General features: G+C 43.2%; 1 protein-coding gene across 16 annotated transcripts in view; it reads right to left on the bottom strand.

Moving 5' to 3' along the window:
- The window catches only part of lrrfip1a (leucine rich repeat (in FLII) interacting protein 1a), a 47,032-nt gene that overhangs the window by 4,752 nt on the left and 24,459 nt on the right, over positions 1 to 17,821 (bottom strand). For 4 of the 16 annotated variants that reach the window (XM_034561998.1, XM_034561997.1, XM_034562004.1 and 1 more), the window contains 11 exons: positions 16,253 to 16,294; positions 15,396 to 15,446; positions 9,282 to 9,308; positions 8,707 to 8,832; positions 7,800 to 7,871; positions 6,463 to 6,633; positions 5,807 to 5,899; positions 5,463 to 5,555; positions 5,192 to 5,284; positions 4,928 to 5,072; positions 133 to 3,708 (listed from right to left, as the gene is read on the bottom strand). In XM_034561998.1, the coding sequence (XP_034417889.1) occupies positions 782 to 3,708; positions 4,928 to 5,072; positions 5,192 to 5,284; positions 5,463 to 5,555; positions 5,807 to 5,899; positions 6,463 to 6,633; positions 7,800 to 7,871; positions 8,707 to 8,832; positions 9,282 to 9,308; positions 15,396 to 15,446; positions 16,253 to 16,294 (3,840 nt within the window). In that variant the 3' untranslated portion in view covers positions 133 to 781. Of the gene's footprint in view, positions 1 to 132; positions 3,709 to 4,927; positions 5,073 to 5,191; positions 5,285 to 5,462; positions 5,556 to 5,806; positions 5,900 to 6,462; positions 6,634 to 7,799; positions 7,872 to 8,706; positions 8,833 to 9,281; positions 9,309 to 9,855; positions 9,958 to 10,425; positions 10,533 to 11,079; positions 11,183 to 12,679; positions 12,740 to 13,698; positions 13,756 to 13,848; positions 13,891 to 13,961; positions 14,016 to 15,149; positions 15,186 to 15,395; positions 15,447 to 16,252; positions 16,295 to 17,821 lie in introns of those variants that run through there. The other 12 variants (XM_034561999.1, XM_034562010.1, XM_034562011.1 and 9 more) reach the window with 10 other exon arrangements.

The raw sequence follows: 17,821 nt of genomic DNA on the forward strand, positions 1-17,821 counted from the left end.
TGGCCACACAGGAAGGTATACATGAATACGTGCTGACTGAAAATATTTGCCAGGTGCTGACACATTGTGCTTTCTGTCACTCAAGGAATTTCCCTACAAAAAATGAAAATAAAAAATGCATTTGAATAAACATTTTAAACGGGTAACAGCAGGGTATTTATTGGCATTTCGGCATGGACATTTGTCTTTTCATTAAGTGCAATAACATGCAAACATACAGGTGTGATACACTTCCCATTCTTGGAGATGTAATGGCTTTCAAACAGCAGTTGAATTACTCCCTGAGAACAGATCAGGGTCTCCAAGCACTTTGCATTTTAACCACTAACATTACCGCAGGAGCACGTACAAGCTAGTTCGCTAACTAACCCATTACCAATTAACATGTGCTTTTTTTCTTCAATTGTACACCCATGGAATGAATCAATCAATCCTGAAATTGTAGCATGAGAAAATTATGTGATACAACATTATTCATCCACGACACATGACAAGCACATGACAAGCAACAGCATGAGATATGTGCATCAATAACAATAATGACATAGCAAGTGCAGTATTGTCCATAGTAAGATCTACCGTTACCAAGCAGGTTACATTCTGATACTGGTTCTGAGATCTGTCCTTTGGACTGTTTACATGGAGTTAATTGAATGATATTCAACCGTATATTCATTTGGGGAAGGATCAAAGTGCGGCACCTATTTATTGTACTACTTTGTAAACAGCTAAGCAAAGCCTGATTAAATGATATATATCTATGCTATATACCATCTATAAGCTAAGACATCTTACACTCCTCTTTGCCCTTGCCTTTGCCTTTCTTGCTGTTCCTCTTCACATCGTTCCCTGTCTGCTGTGGCTCTTTACTGCTGGCCACCTGTTCTGCTCTCTTTGGTAAATCTTGGCCCTGCAGCTCATGCTTAATGGCATCTAATGCTTCCTCTACAGGCAGAGAGGCCACCTGGACAATGTCCTCTGCAACAACGCCCAGTCCTCCAACACTCAAACCCTGTCCTCCCTCTGAAATGTGCCGGTGCTCATCTGGCACACCCACTTCTTCCTCTGGAATGTGTTTCTGCTTTTCACACGCATTTACCACCTGCCCCCCTTCTTTGGACAAGGCGTCCCTGTGGGAGGTTTGGTTGTCTGGAGGAGCAGTATTGAGGGACTCTACCCGGTTACACCCGTCAACCGTACCCTGCTCGTCAATGCTCTCAACTGGCTCAGCTCGTCTATTCTCATTGGACAAACTACAATTGCTGCGGTCATCGGGCATGACTTCAACTCCCTCCTCCACTTCTTCCTGTTTTGGATTTCTCAGTCTTGCTACAGCTGCCTCCACGTCCACGTCATCGAAATCAAAAGAATGTCCTTCGTCCCCGTCCTCTTCATCGTTGTCCTGGAGAGAGGGTTGAGATGGATCGTCATCCTCAGACTTGTCTTTGCCGGGTTCATGCAGTTGCTCTGTCTCGCTCTGCGGATCCTTTTGACTGTTTGGATGTTCTGGAACGGTCGACTCTTTCCCTCTGTGGTCCTGCTCTGTCGAGGACCCAATTTCAGTCACTTCTTTTGGAGAGGCCGGTGTATTCAACACGTCAATGGTATCGACCTTTTCTGTTTCAGAGGACACTTTGGCATTTGATTCCTCAGGCAGATCCTGGCTTTGTACGTCACCCAGTTGTTTGGCCTGTGCTACGCCAACTGTCTCCAGCAGACTCTTCACAGAGTCAAAGGCATCGGTGGTCTTAATCAATAATGCACAACTATCACTTTGTCCATCACGTGAGTGGGCTGACTTAACTAAATCTTCGGCGTCCGTCAAGCCTTCGTTCAACTTTTCCTTTTTGGTTCTTTCTGTTTTTGGCTCTGAATCGTCCCCATCAGGATTGGGAGGAGGAAAGGATTCCTGCTCAGTCTCTGCTCTTGCCTCCTCTGGACCTCCACCTAAAACCTCTTTTGAAGCAACACCGCTGCCCATGTTGACGGCTACGGGCGACTCTGAGCCAGACAAGCTCTTGAGAAGAAGAGCGTCCGTGAAGACATCGGTAGAGGACTGGGACACAGACGCCTTGTCCCTACTCTCAGGAATGATGGTGGATTCAGGTTCATCGGCAGCAACGTCACCATTGCTTGGAACATTCAATTCTTCAGTGTTTTCCTTATCGCTCGTTTCAAGGGTGTTCTCAGGGTTATTAGTTGTACAATCAGATTGCATCTCAATGAACCCAACTTCATCCTCTACACTATCACTTTTTGACTCTGTGTGGGTGACATCTTCAGTGGTTGAGATGCTAGTTTCACTTTTAGGGTTATCTAAACTGGAAGAACACTCTCTGTCAAGACCATCAGTGCTTTCTGCATCTTTAGAGTTGTCGATAAGATCAGAAGTGCTGGGTTTGGTCTCTGGAACAGGACTTGTTATAGATCCCACTTCCTCTACGTTCTCAGTTTCCAAAGTTTGTCCCTCGTCCTTTTTGGCATTTGTTCTGGAGTCGTTGAGGGTTTCAACGTGAGAAAATGTTTCACCTGGTGCCACTGCCTCGACTGCTTCTACGATTTCAGTTTCTGAACTTCGTCCCTTGTTCTGTTCATCCGGAACATTATCCAACCTTTCTTTCTTGGGAGTTGACCCGGGTTCTGCTTCTTTTAAGTTCTCAGTCTCCAACTTTTGTTCTTTGTCGTGCTCATCTGGAACAAGTTCCACTAGAGATTCTTTCAGAGGTTCATTGGTAAAAAAGGTTTCTGTGGGTTTTGCTGCTTCTACTGCCTCTTCTCGCCTGTCCTGCTCATTCTTAACTTGATCCACCATCGACTTCTTGAGAGTTTCAGTGGCAGAACCGTCGAGTTCAGGTTCTAGGAGGTGTCTTGTTGCCGATTCGTTGTCTACTTCTTTTTTGTCTTTTTCTTGATCAATTCCTTCTTTTTGTTGGTTCTTATCCTCATGTGTTCCTCCTTTCTTTTTGCCTCTCCTCTTCCTTTTCTTCTTCTTCCCTGAAGCAGCGGCTTCCTGAGGCTGACATTTACCTGATATTTCCTCTGCCTCGTCGTCCTGTGCCTCTTTGGCATTCTCAGGCTCTTGTTGAGGTTCGGTGTTTGACACATTTGGGTCGGACTCATCAGGTAAACCTTCTGCCATAACATCTTGTGCAACTTTTTGCTGATGATATGATTCTGTATTTAACAAGTTACTTTCCTCCTCTTCCAGTTTGTTTTCTTGCTTCTCAAAAAGGTTGTTACATGGCTCTCTAATTTCATCACCCTCTGTGTCAACACGACTGCTTTTGGTTTCAGTCTCCCCTAAATCTGGGTGACTTGTCTCCCCTAAATCTGGGTGACTCGTTTCCCCTAAATCTCCCCCTTTAGGTGATTTGGTTTCTGGAACATTTTCCTCAGAACTTGTTACAATCTCTTTAAGCCCAGGACTGCAAATGATTGTATATTTGGCTTCTGTGATTGATTGGTCAATATTGTCAACATTTAAGTCCTTGCCGAGGCCACTTTCTTCAACATTGTCCTCTTTCAAGCACGTCTGTTCTTCTGTTGGCTGTTCTTCGCTAGATGTCTCCAGCGTGGACACACCAGCAACATTACAGAGTGCATCACAGCTGGCAGGATTCTCTTTTTCTTCCTCAAACATTTCTTGACGGCGCTCTGGATCCACCTCTTCCTCTCTGCTACTCCTCAACGGAGTGTCCTCTCTGTTGCCTGAGAGATCATGAAGAGTACACGGTGATGGAGGGTTGACTCAAGACATTTTCAAAACTGTATCTTCATGAGGAAGTGCATCAGCAGAAGTCAAGGTAAGGCAGAACACCTGATTGATTCGTTGGCCAGGAAGAGAAGCGCAGAGCCAAGATGACCAATAGAAGCACAAGAAGAAGAAGAGGAAAGGCAGGAGGAACACCAAAATAAAGTTCTTGATTCCCAGCACATCAATCGACAAGAGAAGAAGCCGGCTGCTCAAAGATACTGTATACGGGACAGTGCATTTACAATAATGTTCCTTACACATATTATTCGCTATAAATGCTTTGCACCATCAACCCTGTAGAGACATCTACACACCTACACCACATGCATTAACAGAGTTAGCTGTGATTCAGAACTAATATGTGCGAGCTGAAATTATGAAAAAGGTGCAAAAGAAACAAATCAAAAGCCAAAACATTAATAATGAGACTAGCGGTGAAAGAGGTCCAGGAGCATGCTGAGCTTGGAAGTGGAATCTTAGTTTGAACAGGAAAGCAAGAGGTTGGATAGATGTTTCTTAAAAAGATAAGGCTGGAGTTTCTCTGTATTTTTCTGTTCGTCAACAAATTCCATGAAAGTATATATATATATATATATATATACACACACACACAACTTGAATAGATGTTCATATTTTACATACCGATTGGAACACCCAAACACATTGTACACATTTGTAAATCTTATTTTCTATTTGTTGATCATGCAATATATATTTGGGACCATTTTGAGAAACTTCACTCCATTATTTGGTATTTTCATGGAATTTGTTCACAATAAAAACAAATAGTAACCACAAGGTCAGTTGGCATCGAATTGTAGATGTTCGGAGCACTTTTAAAAGGAATTCTTTTCTACGTTGACTTAAAAGCTCCAGAACAACTACAAAGCTGACCTTGTGGTGAGATTACCTTGTGGTAAAAATACATAATATCACCAGACTTATTCTTTCAGGGAACTGCAAATCAGAGTTAAAGACACTTGACATGCCAGGAGCACAACACTGGGAACTGAAGAGTTCATTCTAAAATTAGGCATCAACCATTTGGATCAGATATCAATTGTGAGAGGAGAATTACTTGTCGGAATCATTTTTTTCATCACTACTGTAAAGCATTGTGGAATGAAAGTCTTCAGACAGTTTAATGCCGAGCCATGTAGTGAGAGCTTTTACCCAGCATGCTGTTCCCCTCCGATGGGGCGGTGTGCGAGTCCTGAGCCGGTTGGGTAGCAGGGTCTGCACTGGGGGACCCGTCCACTTCTGCCTCACCAATCTCCCCATTGATGTTTAGATCAGGACCCAGTACTATTCCATGTTTCTAGAAAAAACAGAAAGGCAAACATTCAATAACCCAGGATTCGGTTTGACCTTTAAAGCTTTAGTTACCGTGACAACATTATTTCCCAAAGCGACACACATCACACGCTGACTGAGTACCTTCAGAATGTCTTTCAGCTTCACCGCCTCTTCTCTGAGCTCATCTCGCTCAATTCGAATAGCGTCTGTGTATTCTTTCTGTCGCTCTAAGGCCTGAGCGGAGCCCCCCAGTGCGAAACAGAGGGAAAAGAACAAGTGGACCAGAGGGGAAAAGAAGGAAAAAGTAAAAAAGATGGCATTCAAGTTCATGCAAAGAAGATTCTGAATTCATGCTGAACGTGATGAATTCAATGAAACACAACACTGTAGGACCAGGGCTCAGAGGGCGTACCCCAATCTTTTTATCCTTCCACTCCACCGTCTCCTGCAGGTCAGAGATTTCTCTGACAAAACCCTCCTGCTTGATACGCAGCTGGCGGATGTCCTAAACAGCAGGAGAAGGAAAGCAAGTTTCAGATGTAGAGAGAGAGAGAGAGAGAGAGAGAGAGAGAGAGAGAGGAGAGTCCATGCATGTGTACAGAGTGTGAACAAAAAGAAAGCGGTGGAACGCAGCCTCTAGGGGACAAACGGAGTAGACATGTCTTTTGAACCAATGGGAGGCGCCACAAAGTGTGTGGGCTCCAGTCCCCACACACTTTGACTGACACACGTTCACACCGGGGACAAAATACTCACGTTTAGCAGCTCTTCACTCTGTTTTAGCGTCTCTTTCATTTCACTGAACTGGAACTGAAGCACCGTGTGGGCGTGTTTCTCGCGCTCGTGGTCCTGTGAGGAACAAACATGGATTGTGTTCATGAGAAACTATCCATCTCATTAACTCGTGTGAACATCAAGTGTGATGTCAGTTGTCATTGTAAGAGCTGTGTCTGTTGTACTGCATTTGTTGTAGTTGTAACAGAGAGCACAGAAACAAAGAGATGAGATGATTTTTGCTCCACGGGGAGGCGTGAAACAGTTATGTTATGTCTTTTTATTTACATCTGAACCCATGATTTGAAAGTTTTTGTTTTTTTAATAAAAGGAAGTTCTGAATTAATGTTTTACAAATGTCTGTTTTGAAGGCAATTTGTGGAAGTCAATTCCAAAACTGAAAGAGTCGTCTCGCCATGTTCCACACATTGAGATGTGGAGGGGTCGGATGTAAAGTTTCTTTTTTTTTCATCACACTTTACTGATATTAAACAAGGAGAGGGATGAACTCACAAGCAATAACACGTTGCTGTTGAGAAATGTAAATCAGAGTTCTTTGAACAAAAATAAAATATGTGTTTTTATGACGCCACAACAGACAATCACAGATCATTAGTTTTGTTGTGCGGATGCTGTACCTTGACCTTCTCCTCATATCCGCGGTGCGACTCGAACAGCAGTTCCTCCAGCTCCATGAGCGAGTCCTTGAGCGTGTCCACCTGGTACATCAGGTTGTTCTTATCGTTATCCAGCTGGGCGTTGGACACCATGGCCTTGCGGTACTTCTCCTCCACCTCCACGAAAGCATCCTGATGTCACGACGTATAGAGAACACAAGACTGTAAAGAACACAGCAGCTTGGCATACTTCCCCCTATCAAATAGGATGGGTAAACTATGGGCACAGGAATCCAGACAATGCAACCGTCTATCTGTTTTGCACAACTGTGTACGCCTGTGTAACTATGGTGAGTGGAAATGTTAAGTACACACACACACACACGCACACACAAAAATGAAGAAAGACATGCAATGTGCAGACGCAACTTGAACAGCTTGCGAGTTAACACACAAGTTAGAAAAACATCTGGCCAGGTGGAAATAAATGAGAAATGATGCCTGACGTCGGCGCTGCGTTTAAGTTGCTTCGATCACGACTTCTGGGGCCGATCACGGATCACCGAGTCTGTTTGGAACCATTTCTCGGCACCGGCCATCTACCAATTCTGCTCCTGTATTGTTGTATGTGTGCCTGTGTGTGTCTACGCGTCTCTCTCAATCTTCATTCTTTAGACACAACTAACATGTGGAATAAATACATCATTTAAAAAAGCAGTGATGCTAAGCCATCTCTAGTAAATATAGGGGACGGGCAGATTTTGACATTTTTGCACACGAGTCACAAGTAAAAATGGGGCAATTGAAACTCCAAGAGAACAGCAGGCAGGGGAGGAAAATCAACAGTGTTGCAAGCAAGAAATGCATCTCTTGTCATTTATCCGAAGCAGAGCATATATATACCATATCCTTTATATTGTTTATAATACAATACCAAGGTGTTTATCACAGTGAGTCTGTCCAGCTGTGTTGCTCTCGGAGCAAATTAAAGAGCTGGCCAGTCAGTATTGACAACATTTAAATCTAATTTTCTGTTTGGTGTTTATAGACTCCACCGATCAAACCATTTAGAGCCGGTAACCATCTTAATGCAGTTATACTACAATGTGTGTCAATATTTGCGGCGAGTCAGGAGCAGCAGCAGTGATTTTAAAATACTTCATGGAGTGTTTCTTTGTCTTAGTTTCTGTTGGCGTATTGATCTTTGGGCTTTAGAAAAGTGTATTTTACTGCATATCTGACCCACTGTGTCAGTAACCAGGATGAAAATCACCAGGGATAAGTTAGAGACACCAAACCTATTAGTGAATAGTGAGTCTGGAGTTGAGAGTTCTGGGAGGTCTCTCAGGCTTATATACCTTGACTTCTTTTAGGTTCTGCGTGTACTTGGATTCCACATCTTGAATCTGATCCTTCAGTTCATGAATCTCCTGGTGAAGAGTGCAGCAGCAGTGAGCAGAGCAGCACAGGGCGACAACATCAGAACAGGTGACGACACGGGGCAACGAGGAAAGCAACACAGTGTTTGCAGAAAGAAGGAAAAACATTTTTGGGACCCCGGACCGAATTTCTGCTCTGACATAATACAGCAGAAACAACTCTAAATGTTGGATTTCAATTCTCAATGGGGAAATAATTGTGGGTATCTTGATTATATGTCTTCGTTCAACTTGTTAAAGGAACAAGCATTTCTGGGGACTCATTATCATAAATGGAATATCATATTAAAGTAGAAAGAATATCATCATCTCAGTAGTATGATCACTTGAATCTAGCTTACAATGAGCCTACAATATCTAAAGAGGGGGTGGGTCCTCTTCACAGAGGCCGCCAGGTTTCTACAGTAGCCCAGATGGGACAAACCAAACTCTGGCTCAAAGGACAGCTACTAAAGGCCATCGTAGACTTCTGGCACCCTTGTGAAACTAGAGTGTTAAACCGTGGCACCGCCGGCCTCCTGCTGATTTCTGCTGCTCCCCAAAGGTTGTGTTATTATGGTATGGAACGGCGTTATCAATTTTTACAATTGGCGGTTCGCGTTAAAGTGATCTTGGAAAAGGAGGCGTGAGAGGAAGGGTGTTCAGTTGGTTGCACTCTGTGAAGACACCGGTAGATGACACCAAATCCTACACACTGTCACTCCAAGAAAGTATAGTACACATGTGTATAATACACATTATGAATCTGACGTTCACATTTGTAAGCATCGTCTGGCTCGGGTTCTATTCTCGCCGTCAGAAGGAAGCTGCGCCTCCGCCCCATCACCTTGATTTCTCGTATAGAAGTCTCTGCATCGATAGTTAGAGCCGTCTCGCTGCTTCCCCTCCGCAAGGAAGTCGCGCCTACGGAGGTGAGGGTTGCTGCTGTTAAGGCAGAAGCTGCTCGAGACCCCTGAGGAAGAAGACAGTTATTACACAAATGCTTTTTCAGGCGAATACTTTTTCTCTTTAATACGACGAGCAAGAAAGGAACATTCTGGTGTTCCATTCTCTGAGTCTGATCTGAATTGTTTGCCCTCCTGTGTATGTCTTAAAAGGTATTTTACAGGATATTCTTTCTAGGTTTCTTTAAAAAATAAATAAAAGGTTTATCTGAGAAAAAATTGTCTCCCTCCTGTTTCAAAGATGAACAAAATGAGGAAGTTTCAAATATGATCCTGACAACCAGGAGCCATAAACACAGGAGAGAAAGCATTGAGATCAGACTAAGAAATGGGACCACCAAAATATATTTTTCTAGCCATCCTTACTAAAGTACTAAAAGTACAAATTCTTCATTAACTGATGTCCCTTCATGCATCTTAACTGCATACGCAGCATGTGGTGATGTGATCCACTCACCTTCTCAAGATAATCTCTGTCCTCCACCTGTTAAGACAAACAGAAAACAGTCAGAGCAGACAGAGAGTGATGTGGAGGCCACGGAGCCGAGGAGACCAACCGAGGGAGGAAATGAAGGAAGGAAGTCCCAAAATCCTCTCTACAGCCTGCTCAGCAGTGGATACACGCGTTACAATCTGGTTTCTACACATGAACACAATTGAGAAAAGACATAAACGTATCCGAATAAACAACGCCGTGCAAAAACAAATTAGTAAGGGAGGAGTCAAAAATCACCAAAATAAAACAACAGTTTTCCATTCAACAACAGGTCGTGTGTTAAAAACACTTCAAAACAACAATGCATCTTCAGCGTTCACTCCCCGCCTCAAATACACACACACACAAAACAATCCTCTGGTAGTCTCCAGTCAACCCAGTGGACAGAGTTAACCTCTGACACAAATGCAGCGGACAATCAGCCCTCCTTGCAGGGTGAAGTGCACAAAAAGGAAGGACGGGTGGCACAAAGCAACCAAACAGGAACTCAGCTCACATCACGCCCGCGGCTTCCTGTGGCGGCAAAGCGACTCACATCGGGAAAGTCAGGAATAGTAACATCGTCCAGGTCCCGGGGGAGGCCGCTGCCGCTAGCGGCCGCACTCCTCAAAAAACTGGCAACGGAGCCGCAGTGTTCCTGCGCCGGCCACCAGGGGGCGAAACAGAGCAACAAAGAAATGAAAAGACAGAGCAGAGCAACACTTTAGGAAAGTCTAAGCTTGTTACTTATGTTCTACTTTCCCATCATACGTCTTTACATCCTAACCCTTAAAAAGAAGGTATGCATCACGTTTCTCAGTCATGGTGACAGACACCATACTGTAGTAACTTAAAAAAACACCACAAGATTCAAGACTTATGTATTCAAATGTAGCAAACTGGTTCTTCAGCCGGTGACTGACATCTAAATGGACATCTAAATACAAAAAAGAACCATCAGCTAAAACTCACTAGTCACCGTGGCTCGCCTACAACACATTAACCTGTCCTGTAACGACTCTGCTGTGCAGGTCCACCAGGAAATACCTGTTTGTGCTCTGCACACAGGACAAAATAAATGTTTTTTTTTTTCCAAAGTCCAAATTATGCAAATGTATAGGCTCACCACTGGGCTGGCGCGGGCCGAACCGGCCCTGGACGAGACTCTGGAGCCGGAGCTGCGATAACTAGTGTACTCTAAAGGCTGCAGAGAAAACACAGTTACGTTTCGGCCTGCGGCTGGAAGGCAAACACAAACAAGCGTGCGTTTACATACATCTCTCTCTCTCCATTTGATCTGCTTTGTGCAGTGTCTTTGAGTCTAAAGTGCTCCCTCGTCCTCATCGTGGTCACACTAACAGTACTCGTAGCAGATACATGCTGGAGAGGACTGACGCCTGAATCACAATCCGCTAAAATGCACTTATTAAATGCCATTTTACCAATGCACACAAGTTAGTCATTGAAATCCAATTACATTAAAATGACATTACAAATGATTACAGGTGTTTTTTTTAACACTGCGTGGAAGTTTTAGTTGGTAAAATAGGTGGGGTGGAAATGACTGGAACCAGGGCTGCTGGGAGATCTGACCGAATGACTTGCAGAACTGCAACGTCGGGATGGAGTCAGGAATGAGTGGGCGGGTTAGAAGGGGGCAGCTCGGAATAGGATGTGAAAACTTGAGAATAAAGGATTGTTTAACTTGATTCATTATTTATTTCTCCTGTCCCTTTGCTCAGAGGGGTCAAAGGTTTACAGTACGCGTCTCGTCTTTCGCAGTTTGCCCGTGTACAGACCTTGTAACTATTGAACGCTGAACCTGGGTTTCTGGAGGAGGACAGACCATTGAAGCAGTACAAGTCAGAGGAAGCGTAAGAGGCCTGAAATGAGGAAAGAAGGAGAACAGGTAAGGACCCAAGAGAAGGAGGCCCAACTCTTGTTAGCACTTGCACCCGACAGTCATCTCTGGAAGTCATGAGAGTAGCTGGTTCCTAATACGCAGAACAAATAGGCGATCAGCATGCTTGCCAAGTGGCTGGACTGACGATGAAAAGAGACCCAGAAATCAACACAAAACTATTTTTAAAAAGATGTCCCAGTCCTGACTCCACTGGGACTAGACGTCTCTGGGAAATGGAGCACACAAAACCCCACTCCAACAGGGAAGTCTCGTAGAAAAATGCATTTGAACATGTATTTCTGAGTAAAACACATAAAAGCTTCATTAGAAACTGTCAAACAACGCACTACATGGCTACATGAAAATGATACTTCAGTAAAACAATCCAAACGGTCACTGGCTGTAAGCGGCGGAAGCCCTAAACGGACATGATTCAAACAAGCTTTCTATCTCCGTTATTACAGACATATTTGGCTTCAGGACGTCTCGGACTACAAACTCATAATCAAGCATAATTACCGTCTCAATGAAGAGAAGTCAAACAGTTGGAATAGCAGATCTGAATACATTTAACAATGTATTTACTCAGAGATATCCTGAAGTCCAATATGTCCTATATCAGGAATTATGGAGCAATGTGTTTTTAAACCTCAAGTATTCAGAAGTGTAGCTATTTCACGGTAGAATTGGGTGACTTTTAATATGGAACATTTCATAATCGATACAGTAGAAATGCTTGATCTAGAGTCTTCAACCCAAATCTATTGCCAGGAATTATTATTACAAATAACATAAATAACAATAAAGTAATTTCCCACACAAGAAAATATAAAAACATGTTTTATACTTCCACCGGATATAATCCTGTTCATCTTGTGAATTTGAACCCTTGTTAACTCCTTACTTTGGACCCGACGTGGCCACATAGGTCTCCTTCCACTAACTTCGCAGAGTGCATCACTGTCAGCTCGTTCTGGGCCGATTGAACACGTTAAGGGTCACATGATTTGACCCAAACATTTTGAGTAATACAAGAAAAACAACCTTCCCTTGTGATTATGTCATTCTTCGAGTGGTGTGGGGAGAATAAAGCTAATTGTGGTGCTTAAATGTTTTTAGTTTTAAATACCGCTTGTCTTGAGGTCACATTACATTACATTACATTACATGTCATTTAGCTTTTATCCAAAGCGACTTACAATAAGTGCATTAAACCATGAGTCCAAACTCAGAACAACAAGAATCAAGCAGGTACAATTTCTTCAATAACGTTAAACTACAGAGTACTATCAGTAAGAGACATTTAAGTGCTACTAAAGTAGGTAATGATGTTGTTATCTTAAGAGTCAAATCATGTCTGTTTCGAGGCTTCCGTAGTAAGCAGTTGATCTTACAACTTAAGACAATAAGAAAAGTGTGCAACAACATTAGTGGTATTAGGAATTAAAAAAACAGTCCGAGGTGCGATGCCACCCACCGGCTGCAGGTCTAATCTGGAGGCACGAGACGCCCGGGTGTCATCACTCAGTCTGGAGCTCTGGGGGTCGGGGAGCACAGGTGACAGTATCACATTACAGCTCTGATTCAACATGCCGACGTTCACCTTGTTCACACGTCACATGCTGCGAGTGGTTTGGAAACTCATGTTATCAAAGCTGGGTTCAAAGAAACAACTTCATAGCGGCGTAGTTAAATAGATACGTCAGAGGCAGAAATAATGAGGTTAAACCACCGGACCAGGTTATCAAGCCATGTGAGATTAGTACAAGCCTCCAGAGGCCTTTGGAATAAAACATTACATCATTTGTGTTCTTCCTTCTACGAGGACGAATATAACAATGAAAGACTTTTAGCTTACTGCTGCCTCCCATTGGAAAGTCCTGTTCTCTCTTGTGAGTGGCCTCTCACTCACAGTATCTATTAGGATACATTCAAAGCTTCTATTGAGGTTTTTGCATGAGGCTTTGTATGTCTGTGGTTATATTTGATGACGTTTATGAGAGCAAGCACCCTTGTGTTTACTTTAACCCCGCCTCTCAGCTCTTGGTCCAGCCAGGAAGGAAAGTTACTCTGCATTTAACTAAAAGTGCATTCTTTTATGACCGAACGATTTAAACAATCTTCAAGTGTTCAACTGGGAAGTTGATTTATCTCAGAACTATTAGCTGCCGATTTACAGGTTTACAAAAAGTATTGACGATGTCAAATTTGCTGAATTACCCAGAGCTCTTTGGTTTAAACATGATATGCAACAACAAAATAAAAGAACCTTCCCAGCATTCATATGGTGATTAAAAACTTGAATATCAATGTTACGAATGAAGCTTTTAACTTTTTGATACAGCATGATAACTGGCAACTACATTTCATACCATTCTTTTTAGCTTCTTTTGAGCAGTTTGCCTCAAAATAATTGCAGTTAAATTTTGTTTTCACAGCAAAAATTCAGCAACGAGGATGAGGGGGGTGGGGGGTGGGGAGGGACGCAACACGCACCGCTAGGTCCAGCCTGGAGGAGCGAGATGCTCGGCTTTCATCACTGAGTCTTGAGCTCTGAGAGCGTGACAAAGACGAGGCTGATGAGCGACAGGTTGACATTTTACAACAGACCGAATGCAAACGGCAGTTCAACACACAGCTACTGACCCGGCTGGATACGACACTGTAATCATCGTCATGGCCATTCCTCTGCGAACAAAGAACACGAGTGAGAAACACTGGCGCCCGGGTCTGTGTGGGCCACTTTTGCGTTTACATACATCTTTGTCTTTGTGCTTATGTTTCTTCTTTTTCTTTGACTTCCTAAGCGAGTCCTTAGGGCGAGAGAAAGAGAGGGAGAGCGGTGAGGGTGAAGGGTGAGGCGGCACGCTGTCCGGACAGTACTTTTCTCGCCTCTGAGAATCTACATACGCAGTAACGAGATTAATAATAGAAAACAATCCAAGCGACACACAACACATGCACGCACACTGGACTGACCAGACAGTAAATGGGTTTGTATTTCGGACAGCCCTTTGCGACGGAGAGCTGAATCCGTTATCTGGACTCTCTTCAAAGTCTCCTTTGACAGACAAAGTGAGTTGTTGCTGTTGCTGGTCTTCCGCTGCCTAGTCCATCGTTGTGTTATTATGTGAACTAACTGTTTTAAACACTAAAGTCACAAAATAACAAACTAACTTATATCGGGGAAGCTGCAGGCCAGAAAGTCCTCTGTTTTGCGAGGTTGAATGACGTTTTCGTGGCATTGAAGAGAGCACAGAAGGTGGATGTAATGACTTTAGTTTGGCGCTGGAAGATGCTGTCTGACGGTGAGATAAAGTGGTGAACATATTCCAAATATACCGTGTCCTTAAACGGATATAGATTTTTTTTAGGCTGTCTGGAATAGATTTTTCTGCTGCCCTGCAGTACATTGCTTTGTGCTGGTACTCGTCTGTTTCTCCAAAGTACCGTCTCACCCCTCTTCAAACAAACAATCCAAACTATTGCTTTTGAAATCTTTTACCAAAACAAACCGATTCAGCTGATAAACTCACGGAGCCAAATATCCTGGATCTCGTACTCCCTTGGGAATGATTGATATGAAGAGTGTTTTCCACATTACATAGCGCAGGAGAAATGCCACTTCACATTTTGAGACATAACAGAGCCTTAAATAATGCGCACTGTGTTTTAGTCGGAGCGTGACGGCTCTATGGCACACGTTGTTCCTTCAAAATGTGATCCAACTGACTCCACGTCCTCAGTGTCCATGCACAACAGCAAAAACAGGCACACAATCACTGGATGTACGTGGAATGTACCCAGTAGGGACACATTAATAATCTTTATTATAAAGAGGGGCGTGTCCTCACAAGAATAAGGCCGATTTACCATGCTTTAAGCTCTTCAAATCAAACGGTTAGTCAAACAACGACTCCTTCACACAACAAGTCTTCAACCCTTACCCCGCCACCATAAGCCCCAACCTCATCTAGATCAGACTGTGCAAGAGACACAGATCATCATCATCATCATCATCAAGTGCCACCCAAATAACAGCACCTTGTTAAGTTACCAAAGACAGACACAATGTCTATCTTGGTTATTGAAAAAGCAAAAAAATAAAAATAAATTTTAAAAAAAAGGAATAAAAAGGAGGTTTCAGGAATGTCTGGATTTTTTAATGCCAGAGCTGTTTGAGTAATACTGACCCTGACGCTGCCCCGGCTTCCCACTGACATCCGCTCATCGTCGTCTGAGAGCTGCGTGAGAGAGAGAGAGAGAGAGAGAGATGGATGGTTAGGGGTTTGGAAAATGGTCGGTTTGGGGGAACAGCGGACAGCGGATAATGACAGGAAGTACCCCGCCTCTACTGCAACGAAACACGGTTCAATTAAAAAAGGTGTCTTTGGTTTGACTTAAGATGTGAAAAAAAAATTATTAACAAAACTTATTTTGAGGAAAAGCAAAGCAAAAACAATGAAGAACAACTCAAAGAAAACATGAAAAGTCACATCTCAAAATGACTATGATTTACATTCTGGTACTTTACCAGAATGCACTGTAGCATTCAGTACACCAGGATACTGGTGAGTAGTTAGTGTAGCTACCAGCTAGCTAAGGCCAGCAGCAGCTAAGGCTGGCAGCATTTTTGTCTGTTGAGAGTTGGCGGACACCAGAGATTATTTACTAGAAACGCTTGGAGCGGCTGCACAAATAAGTTACCGCATACTAAATTAGAAACGCTAGGCAAGGGGCTTTTTCTCTAGGCGGCAGCATACACCTTCTCCTTTTGGGGAACAATTGGAAAAACAAACACTTCATGGACACTAAATACTGGTGGAATTACCAACTATATAGAGAAATGTACCTGTACATAGAAAATCCAGAATAGTGATCTCTTTCTTTTAATCAGCATCGTTTCTTGCTTAACAAAAATACTTTTTTATACTAAATATTATTATTATTACCACATTTTGTATCAATGTATTTCATTGAACATTTTCCAAGTGGTGGAGGTTAGAGAGGAAAGGCACGAGGAGATAGAAACAGAGGGAGGGCTACAAACCGTTTGTATCCGCGAAGAACGTGAGTATCTCTCACTGTCCTCCTGGATGAGGGAGGGAGAGGGTGTAGATGGAGAAGAGGAGGTGAAGGGTGCCAAAGGAGAGAGAGAAGTCAAAGATCAACGAGGCAGATGGATGAGGGAGGGAGGTAGGTAGGTAGCTAGGTAGGGGGACCACATGCTCCCACTGATCCCAGAAGAAATGACATGATTTCATTCACTCCAATAGAACTTAGAAGTCATTGAAAATTAAGACATTGTGATAGAGTTTACTGGAATTATTTTGCGTGCCTTCATCAGATGGTATGATATTTGGCTGAATTAACACGTGCAGGTTACATCACCTGCTTTTCGCCTCATTTGAAAGCATTTGTACAATTCCTGCATGAAACAAATCCAGATCACTTTTTCCAGACATGCATGTTCTTAAAAAAATTCCAACCGACAAACCACCCATGCACAAACACTGTCACCTCAAACTGCAACGCACGGTAAATGGATCACTTTAGTAAACAACAACAAAGAAACACTGTGATTAGTCAAATTAGAAGCCACACACACACTATGAGTATCCTCGTGGCTGGGTTGGAAACTCTGATGGTCTGGGACCAGTCACACTAAAGGGTTAAAGTGGTGAATTCAACAGAGTAAATCCCATGCAGTCTCACACCAGCGGGGCAGATGGTCCGGCTGATTCAAAGCCAAACGGGCACCCTCCGCCTTTGAATAAGTGGATTATCATTAATGGCCAAGCTTTGATTCTTTATAATCTGTTATTTTCTAAAAAGGCTCAACAGGAATTATCTGGAGTTCAAGAGCAGAAAGCCTCTCCAGACAGAAACACATGCGCAGTGTTTAGTGTTGTTAGTGTCGTCATCGCAGCACACAAACTGTACCATCCACTGTTCAATGTCGCCCCATTTGTTGTCCGCTCGGTCGTCTAATTTGGTATCCAAGCCATAATATTTCTAAGAAGAGACGGGGAAATGAGTACAAGAAAACCCCGCCCAGAAACAGGAAACAAAGCTCAGGGTAATCGCTTCGCCATGCTTAAAGTCAAATGATGTCCGAGGTGGAAAGCAGCAAGAGGAGGCCTACCTTCTGCACCTGAAAGATCTACGTCGATGAGGGGTGGAGGAGAAAGATTGGAGGATAGAACACATGAAAACGGGGACCAAAAAAAAAAGAAAAGAGAAAAGAAAAGAAATCAGCATCACAAATGAGAAGAAGATGTCAGAGTCAGCTGCGTGACAAAGGAACAGACGGCAGAGAGGTGGAGGGGGACACAGCTGAGCACAAACACCTTTGTCATTGTATTTCTTTACATGACCAAAGGACCCATATACTGCCTCGTATTGATTGTTGAGATGCACAGACTTATGACTACCACTCAATCTATATATAATCAATGAAAGAAGCATTATACTTCTCACTGTATTTAACATTTAAGCCTCAAGTCGTGTCTGCAGCATGGCCTTGAGCTGTTGTGTGACACAAGAAATGAGGATCAACATTCAAATAAAGTAAATAGTAACAAACATTTTTTTAGATTGCCCCTTTAGGAGTATTTAG

The sequence above is a fragment of the Cyclopterus lumpus genome, chromosome 21 (genome assembly GCF_009769545.1).
Source record: "Cyclopterus lumpus isolate fCycLum1 chromosome 21, fCycLum1.pri, whole genome shotgun sequence".
NCBI classification, from domain to species: Eukaryota; Metazoa; Chordata; class Actinopteri; order Perciformes; family Cyclopteridae; genus Cyclopterus; species Cyclopterus lumpus.